The sequence below is a fragment of the Penaeus japonicus genome, unplaced genomic scaffold (genome assembly GCF_977035675.1).
Source record: "Penaeus japonicus unplaced genomic scaffold, GWHDUDI00000001_assembly GWHDUDI00000010, whole genome shotgun sequence".
Classification (NCBI taxonomy): domain Eukaryota; kingdom Metazoa; phylum Arthropoda; class Malacostraca; order Decapoda; family Penaeidae; genus Penaeus; species Penaeus japonicus.
The window spans coordinates 28,405,723-28,415,722 of NW_028234412.1; the positions used below are offsets into that span (position 1 = coordinate 28,405,723).

The 10,000-nt window shown below is 37.8% G+C and overlaps 1 protein-coding gene across 1 annotated transcript in view; it reads right to left on the reverse strand.

The window, feature by feature from the left end:
• Nucleotides 1–7,076: 7,076 nt before the first annotated feature.
• The window catches only part of LOC122254181 (alpha-(1,6)-fucosyltransferase-like), a gene marked incomplete at its 5' end in the record, with an annotated part of 49,281 nt that continues 46,357 nt past the window's right edge, over nt 7,077–10,000 (reverse strand). Inside the window, 2 exon segments of the mRNA XM_086541140.1 lie at nt 7,077–7,941; nt 8,204–8,343. Coding sequence (XP_086397266.1) covers nt 7,737–7,941; nt 8,204–8,343 — 345 coding nt within the window.

Below are 10,000 nucleotides of genomic sequence, written 5' to 3' on the forward strand. Positions count from 1 at the left end.
CTCCTCAACGTTTAGCCTGTTTTTTATTAAGTAAAGCATTAACTAAAACACTTGATAATACTAATAGGTAAAATAAATAAAAAGATAAACAGACTAAAGAAATACTAAAATTACGTTAAACTGTCATGAAAATAAAAACAGCTACAAAGTGAAGTGCCAGACTAAGGGCTTTCGTTAAACACTAACGAAAGCGATAGAAGAACCTAAAATAATCCTCTGGCAAAAGACCTAACATAAAAGAAACATGTTACTAAAACAAGGCAGAATGAAAGCCAATGAAAGTGATTCCTGAAACAAAAACTGAAACAAAGACAAAACAACAGCAAATGCTACAAACTTTAACTAAAAGGCAAAGAACTAAAGCAAAGAACTCTCGTCACAGCGATTCACAAACTTCACACGGAGGTAGTCACTACCACAACGGGATATTATCCCGAATAACTCATTGTTTGGTAGGTGTCTCGGAGGCTTTGGGTAGCATCAGTCATTAGGGCTTAGAAAAGAAACATACCTTATTTAAATAATTATTTATTAACTAAAACGAGAACAATAAAACTACAAATACATAAAACACAACACGAGAAACAAAACAACTAAAACTACATTAAACGAAACAAAACAGAACGCAAATTACGTTAAACATAAAACAGAACACAAATTACGTTAAACATAAACCAAAACACGGAATACTATACACGGATACTATACACATACACTATGCACGGAAGAAAGCAAGTGCTGTCTAGCTTACCGTGAATCATTCTCTAGGGAGCACAAGACACGGAGGTTTTTACGAAGCACAAAGGGGGTAGGTACATCGCCTGTGTGATGGAGGAGAGGCGTCAGGCTCCGCCATACGGTACACGGCATCAGGGCGAGGTACGTGGCGACGGGTCCCAAATCCACCAAAAACACACAGTGGCCCCCAAGCTCAGCTGCTATCCGCGTCTGCCACAGGAACTATGTGGAGTGTACCGTGGCTACCCACAGAGAGAGCACGTACAAGAACTACCTGTACCTCATCGTATTTTACGTTTATTTCTTTCGATTGACTTACTTTTACTCAATTAGTTTTATAACGTTATTTTCGTAATGGCAAAATATCACCACGTCTCTCTTATTAAACTTTTTTTTTTTTTTTTTTTTTATAACTGATTTTATTTATGGTCTTTAAGTACTTTAATTCTTAAATACTGATTTTATTATTCATATTGCTTTTACTTGTCTTTTGAATTGTGGATTTTTAATTTTTACTTCGATCTCCCACATAGTCTTATTTCATAATTTATTAACCAGTGAACGTCTTTTGGATGTAAACATTATATTATAATTATGTTATATTTCTGCTCCTTGTTTTAGAATTGATACTAATTGTTTAATTATTGTAAGTAATGGTGATTTTTGTTTGCATTTTTTAGTTTCTTTTACTTTACCATATCAACCATTCTGTACCCTTTTTACGTAACTTTTACAAGTATTTGTTTTTTATTAAACCTGTTTTATGATTTTATGTATTATATAAGACTTAATTACTTTTATTGTAAAATAATTTGTTGCCACGTTGGCGCCCACGCCCTGTATATAAAGCGCTGCAAATAAACCCAGAAGGGTTGTCTCTGTACTCGTTATTTGTGTTCTTACCCCCTGGATCACCCTGGATTTCCTTGTGGCAACGCAGGAGCAGCAAAGAAAGGTTGTGTTTGATCCTTTTAGTTGCCAGATAGGGATAATTGCTGGACGTGCTTGTTTTGTTTACTGAGAAGACATATATACGTTACTGGCCAGCACCAACCAGCCAGATGTGCCCTCACAGATTTTCATTTTAGTTGGTTTCTTTTAAAAGTCTTGACTTTTTTTGTTTTTGATACTCTTATTGATATTAGAGTTGAAATCCTTTTCACGTTAGCCCATTTGGCCTTATTTTTCATATTTTATTGTTTTATTAATGGGTGTTTGTAAACACAGTGGTGACGAACACACGTAACCAGACCCATCTTAATTGGGATTTGTACCTGGGGTGTGGGGCGAATAAGTCTCCTCACGGGGAAGTGAACGGGCACATAAATATATATATTTCCCCCGAATATATATATATATTATATATATATATATTATATATATATATCTATTATATATATATTTTATATATATATATAATGTTTATATATATATATATATATATTATATATATATATATATATATATGTATATATATATATTATATATATAATGTTTATATATATAATTTATATATATATAATGTTATATATATATATATATATATATAATGTTATATATATATATATATATATATATATATATGTATAATGTTTATATATATATATTTACGGTATATTAATATAACCATATATCCACTAATGTTATAAATAATTACTTTCTTTATTCTATATATATATACAAAATAGTAATATAATTATATATATATGTTTACGGGAGAATTGTCCAGATATAACCAACAAATTCACACTCATAACTTATCAAATCAGAATTACTGTCTTTATTCTACTGGTTCGATTATAAAAATGTAGATTAATTAGTCATTTTTCAGTCCTTACAGCCATCTCTAATACAGTCTGAAGCTCACGTTCCTTCAGAGGGATCCTCATGTTGCTCAGAAAAAGCCACTGATTTAGTTATTATTCCACTCGAGCAACTAATTGGCTAAACGTTTCTGTATCCCGAAATTTGCATTCTTGAAATTTGCATCTGTGTATGTTGGTGTTTACTGAATAGGCTTTTAGTGAGGCGTTTGCCAGTTTCTCAAAATAATTTACATCATTATCTGGAAACGATGCACAAACCTCAAGACAACTATGGAGTACTGATATATTTACGAAACCCCGTGATATCGCCCAGGAATTACCCAGAACATGCAAGCAAAACCCAAATGTCTTACTAAGAATGCAGACTTAGAGTAAAGGGCTCACTCCAAATATGAACAAAACCGGCCACAACGAATTACTGCGGCTTTCCATGATAACAAACTATCGTGTCCATCGGACATTCCAACCTGTAAAACGCATGTGTTCAACCCGATCCCGTGAAATGATGCATCTCTGTGCTATGAGGGAATTAATTACGGAATACAGCAAAGATGCAAGCGTTAAAAACTCAATGTAAAACACTTCATAACATTTAACGGACAAAAGTAGAGACTACCAACGTTTCACCGGAGACTTCTATCCAAACTCAGACACTTTTATAGACAAAACAGAGTGAGAGCCATGTGGCGAATTAAGGATATGAAGTTCATGATGCAGTCAAACGAACTTGAGAGAATTAACATTTTGAAAATAGATTGGATTGAGTGTAAATAATCACTTAAACGAACTCTCAAAAATATAATAAAAATCTGAAGTAACAGACTCGTGAGATTTACTGAGAAAAAATCTTAATGAAGAGGAAAATCACGAACGCACTGAATTTGTCCAAAACATGCGACAAGTTAAATACTAGATCACACAAAATGAAATCGAAATAAACAAATACATTGTTCAGTAGACATGGAACATTAATATTTGAATATTTTGTTTCTAATTAGAATAATGTATTAGTTATCCTTAGTATGCCAGATTGGAGATTGCAAAAAGAGAGTTTGCTGGAAGGGCCACAATTACTGTCATAGTCATCCCTCCTGTGATTTGGAAAAGTTGTTCGTCCCCAAGCTTAGTGAAACATGCCATTAATGGTAGGAGGCAGTGGAAACACAACTTTACAGGGCCTTTCCACATCAGAATGATATTTAATAGAGTATCACTAGATGTGTGCTGCATGGGGCACAAATAAGCAAGGTCCAATTCTCCTGCGGGCATCATCAAACGTTTACAGACGTTTCTTGGACTCAAAGGGTACAGGACCGGTTTGGGGAATATCTAAGAGATATTGGATCCAGGTTAGATTCATCAATTCTTCTACGTCAAGACCTATCCTATCAAAAGAATATCCTGCATGTATAAGACATACGATACAGAAGATCCACTTCAAGTATCAAAAGGAGGATGGATGGAAAGACTTGCTTATTGGCAGATTGAAAGAAAGAGATCCAGTGATATTATCCTCAATGGCATGTGAAAGTCAGAAAGGGTACCAATGGACCATGAAGAAGTCAATACAGCTGGGGAGTATATTTTCTGGAGGCCATAAAGGGCATCTAAGATGACTCTTCTCATTGCTTTGCAGCATTTTACATGGCACAAGAACTAGCTTCCACTGCATCATTAATGGGTCCTCCTCATCATATCCAATATTATGCTTTGAGTCGCCATACCTTCATTGAGTAATACTTCATGTCCCAGCTCTAATAGATCTGTGGTCTAAAAGAGAAAGTGGTTCATAATAGCAGGTCATACACCTGCTAATCCTTAACTCCTCAGAATCCTGACTTCAATTTGATAGTGGTTCTTCAGAAGGCGTCAGAGGTTCTGTCCAAAATATCAACTCTGATTATTCCTATAGTTAAGACACAAATAGAAGATCCAGTGACAAAAAGATTGGAACTGCGAGAGGATATATGATTTCCAGGGAATTAATGTTAATGAAAAGAGATCCGATGGGTACTGAATCTTGTTATTTACTACCATGCAGAGACGAGAATGTGGTTTGTTCTCTAGCTCGAGAAGTGCCACAGCTAGTACATATTAAGCTTTTGGACATGTTCAGGAAATCTCGGCAAACACAAGCATCTCAAAAAAAAAAAAAAAAAAAAAAAAAAAAAACAGCTTCCATTCCCCTAAACAACTGTGTTCTCTACAACGACGATACCAATCCCATTTGACAGCAGCGGGACATACAGCCGCATTCTAAGTCCCTAGCGAGCAGATTACATAACATGAACATGCCACGCTTGGTATTCTAGAAGTGCGTGTTCGTGTCAAAAGCATGCAAAAAGCGTGGCGAAAAAATGCATATTTTTAGTGTAATCTTTGTTACCGATACTTCATATGAGCATACCACATTTGGAAAATAATATCTATATTGGATACATTAGGCATCATTAAATGAATAGTAAAAGTAGTCAGGAACGTAAAGTGAAAGTATATGATTATATGAAATATGTATACATTAAATCTATGATATATTAAAGATACACATATATGCACAGTATATACACAAAATAAGGAAGATCCATACATAAACACACGATCCCTCTCATCCTGTTTGTTTTGATGGAGCATAGAATGAATTGTTGTCAATTCTTTAACAAGGAACAAGGACAACTGATTCATATCAGAATTGAACTATCCTTTGTTAGTGCTACCTATGACTGTAGTTTCCAACCTTATGAAATTGTCGTTTGGACAGTGTCATTCCTCCGAAACATATTAACTTTGGAACGGTTGGTAAGCCTGAAGCAGCTGACACAAACGTGTCATGCTTTTGCGTTCTTGAATACCACTTTCATGACATGAACACGACATTGACACAACATGGACAGAACATTGCCACGCCATACAAAAAATGTCCTTCCTATGCATGTCAGACTATGTACAGTTCATGAACGGGGGTTTATGGTATCGTCGTGCACCCTGGGAGCCGCGGGCTCCGGGAATAGCAGGTCTTTCCTGTCATTTTTGATGTGTGTGTTTAGTGGTGAAGTAAATTTGCGTTTGTGCTCGGATGTGTTTGATGTACTCTTCTGTTGAGTAGTTATAGTATAGGACCAAAGTTTACGAATTTCTGAGGGTTGTATTTGGCAGCAATCAAGACTAAGTGTGGTGTTGCTGGTAACTTGTTTTTATGTGTGAAAAGATTGCTGTTAGGTATGAAAGTACTTGTTTGGGGGAAGGATTTGATTGTTGATGTGTTTGTTGTGGTTTTGTTCTATTTAAGTGTTTCAGCCATATTCTAGGACATTTTCTGCGTGTCCATGTCAGTTGCTTCAGGTTTACCAACTGTTCCAAAGTTATGCTTCGAATGCATGACACTGTCCAAATGACAAGTTCATAAGAGAAACTAGTCATAGATATTACTAACAAAAGATAGTTAAATTTTGTTATGAATCAGTTGTTGTGCTTATTTCTTTTTAAAGAATTAATAACCATTTCAGGAAAGCGCGGTTGGTAATTTAATTTAGTCTATGCTACATGAAAACAAACAGGATGAAAGGGATCGTGTATTTATGTATAAATCTTCCTTATTTTGTATGTTTATATACTGCACATATATGTGTATCTTATATATATATATATATATATATATATATATATATATATATATATTTAACCTTAACCTTACGTTCCAGACTACTGTTATCATTCATTTAACTTCAATCTCCTTCGAAAAATCAGCAAAGAATCCATGTTTTATTATCATTATTATTTTTTTGTAATCCCTGTCTAGGACAATGATACCAATATCCAATACAGATATTACTTTCCAAACATGGTATGCTCATATGAAGTATTGGTAACAAAGAATACACTAAAGATATAGCATTTTTTCGCTTACATGATAAGCCCACCCCATGTAACGGAGTTTTCACGATTGTTCCAATACTTTCGCCGCAATTGCCACGGTTTTGCAATGCTTTTGACACAAACACCCACTTCTATTCGTGTTATGTACTCGGCGCGTTAGGGATTTGGTATACGGCTGTTTGTCTTTTCGTCATCAGAATGTCTTTACGTTTTGAACAAGACCTACTGACTGTGACGTGTTGCCCCCGGCAATTGCACCGAACCTAAAATATCGGTATTCCGGTATACCGGTTTCTAGTGCACATCCCTAGTATGTGTGTGTGCAAATTTCCTCATCCTAAATTAATTTTGCACGTTTTTCATGACGCAATAACAAACATAATCAAACAAACACGCACACGCAGAATGCATGCGAATACGTTTCTCTGCAAAGTAAACACTGCAGCCTTTGTCATAGACCTGAGGCGATGACCATGTGTAGATTTGACTGACAAGCCAAATAAATAAACGATAGAGAGGTCTGAGGACCGAGACTAGGGGAGTTGTTGTATGGTATTTGTTGCATAATATTTTGTTAAATATCTCGATATAAAACGACAATTAGATCATAGGACAGGTTTTACAAGTTAAAATACAACATTGTTTATGTCGCTTTACTATCACAGCAAGCTTATAGCATGCCATAACTGCATGATATAGCATGGAAGTTCTGACGGTATACGTACTGTAGAAACAGTGTATAAACCGTCGTGATAGGGAAAAGGTTAATGATATGGTTACTAAATGCGGGGTAAACTGCACCCTTCCTTGGAGATAGCTAATATGGGCCCGCTCTGAGTTTTTGATAGATTTTTTCTATCCCTAATAAAGACGAGACGGCAAATTGACTGAACAAGTATAGCAGTAATTGAAAAAGATACAGTATATTATTCAGATGGCTAATGCTAGGATTTTAGTTTGATATTATTCACTTCCAATTTAACCAACAATACAAGAAAACAAATCATTACACAAATAAGAAACATCCTTCTTTCAGTTACACAGGCTCACGCCCAGAATATTTTTTTTCATTGATCCCGTTAGAAAGTGGAAACCCTCTCTAGGGAGGGTTTCCACTAGTCTGATCAGAGTTCACATAATATATATATACTAACATATATACATATAATATATATACTAACATATATACATATAATATATATACTAAACCATATCTTGAAAACATACTACAAACCTCTCTCTATATAATGATTAATACTTTATGAGTTACAAATATCCACAATACAGAGTGAAAAAGAATCACAGGCTTTTGTTCATTCTGTCAATATGTTCAAAGGACTGCACATCTGCTACGGTTAGCTTTTCGACAGTTTTGTAAGCAGGGTAAAAACCTCTCTTTTTTGAGCGTAAGTTCGTGCCCAATTGAAACCCATCATTTTTGTGCTGATTTCTGTCAAATTGATGGCCCACCAGATCTCCTTTCCGCATTTCCATTTCTCGGGGCCTGTTCAGAGGAGAAATGTACATAAAGAAAATACCGCCTTGAAAAGTCTTATCTTAAAATCAAAACATAATACAGTTATAATACAGTGTGAGACATATCTTTTCAGGATATATCTAAAAGCATACCATTGTAATGATACCCCTTAAGAGTTGAAATCTTTCATGAAGTCCAGTTTATATATGCATTGTATGTACATGAAAATAAAAGCTAATAGCAATGATAACTAAGGAAAAGAAAAGAGAAAAGAATAATTTCCACAAACCCTCGAGGCGTATGCGGGAAGCGAGCTTTCACTACGTTCCCGACAACATAATGCATAACGTACTCGTTGTCGACCGACCAGAGGCGAGCTGACGCATCCGGGTGGATGGTTTGCATCAGCTCGTAAGCAAGTCTGCAAATCTTGCAACGGAAAAGGAATCTTCTTTTATAAGGAAGTTATGGGTCATGACAAGATGTCTGTATGTATATAATTTTTAAAGTGCTTATGTTGAACACCCACGCACATATATAATTTATCACAACTGCAAGATTGGTTAATAGATAGTCATGTATCCTATGTAGATATGCATGGAGCTTTGTAATTTTGCTTTTTGTGAAGCTGGCACCGTTGATGCTTGCCCTGACCTCGGTGTACCTGAAATTACCCCCCGCAGGTCGGGTCACCCGTAGTTGGTCATGGCATGGTGCTGAGAGACAAGGATACAAGAAGATGCCACAACAACTGTGCACAAAACGAGCGACTTTGGCAAACTCTTGCTAGTTGACTCACTGACTGACTCACTTTCGACTTTTCGACCAGCACCTGCTCCAGACTCACCTGCTCCAACTGCACCTGCCTGCAAGCCTTAAACGAAGAAGAAGCTACAAGAACTTTTAAGGAAGTTAGAATTCACCATGCTAAGAGAGTCACTCTCATAGCAACGAAGAAGAAGAATCAAGCAAAAAAGGTCACCTTTATGCCAAATTACTTGGCATAATCCAATGAAAGTTACCTTTATGCCAAATTACCTGGCATAATCCCAAGAATGTTACCTTTATGCCAAAGGACCTAGCATAATCCTAAAAGAGTTACCTTCATAGCAAGGATTTGACACTCGGCTCTCTTGAGCCAAGCACCTGGTTGCTTTACAAGAGATCCTTGTAGGCACACACCTGTCCCCCCCTGTCCTTTACCACCACTTTTCGGCATTAGGATAACACCGTTTGTTTCCAAAGGCGAATCCTGCGTTTTACCCGGTGAAGGCCGGGGTCTCAAAGGGGTCCCTTTGTCGGGATACTGGAGGAAACACTCGGAGGTTGCCACCTTGGTTAGGCTTAGGGAACGGCGGCGGCCACTCAGAAGGAGTGAACAACTCGCGAGCCGGGGAGGAGGTGTCACGGCCAGTGTTGATAATCCCGACGTGGTGACGAGCGCCAGAGCACATCACCCCGGAAGTCCTGCCGCCGACGAGGAGAAATCCTCGCTCGACGCGGGCGGGGGGGATAGCCTCTCGCGCTCGCACTCGTGCTTCATCCTCTGTCTCGAAGGTTAGCCGAGGGAACCACGGTAGTCGCGGCCGAAGGGCTGCGCACGGTGGTTCCGCAGATGGCGCCCGGGAGACCGCCTCCCCACCTTCCCCTCCACCCTTGTTAGCCGAGTACACCTCTTACCTGGCCAGGCCCGCTCGCGCGGCTCACCTGGCCAGGTAAACAGTGTGTACAGATGGCGTGGGGCCTCCCTCCCCGACCTTTTCCCCCTTTCCACCACCCTGTCATCTATCCCTCCAAATAATACCCTGCGTGCTGGGTCTAGCCCCGGCTCTTTCTCTCTCACTATTATCATCTTTCTCTCCCCCCCCCCTTATCCTTCCCCTATCCTGTCTTCCATCCCCCCGGCAACGGGTCTTCCCTTCCAAGTTAAAAAAAAAAAAAAAAAAAAAAAGGCCACTCTAACACTCCTGCCAACTCCAGCTTGACACGGTCTACCTAGTCAACCTGGTTAGGCTCCTCAGAGATAAGGGGAGGTTGTCAGATATAGGACTTAATCTGACAACACAGGCAGGAATTGGACCTTTTG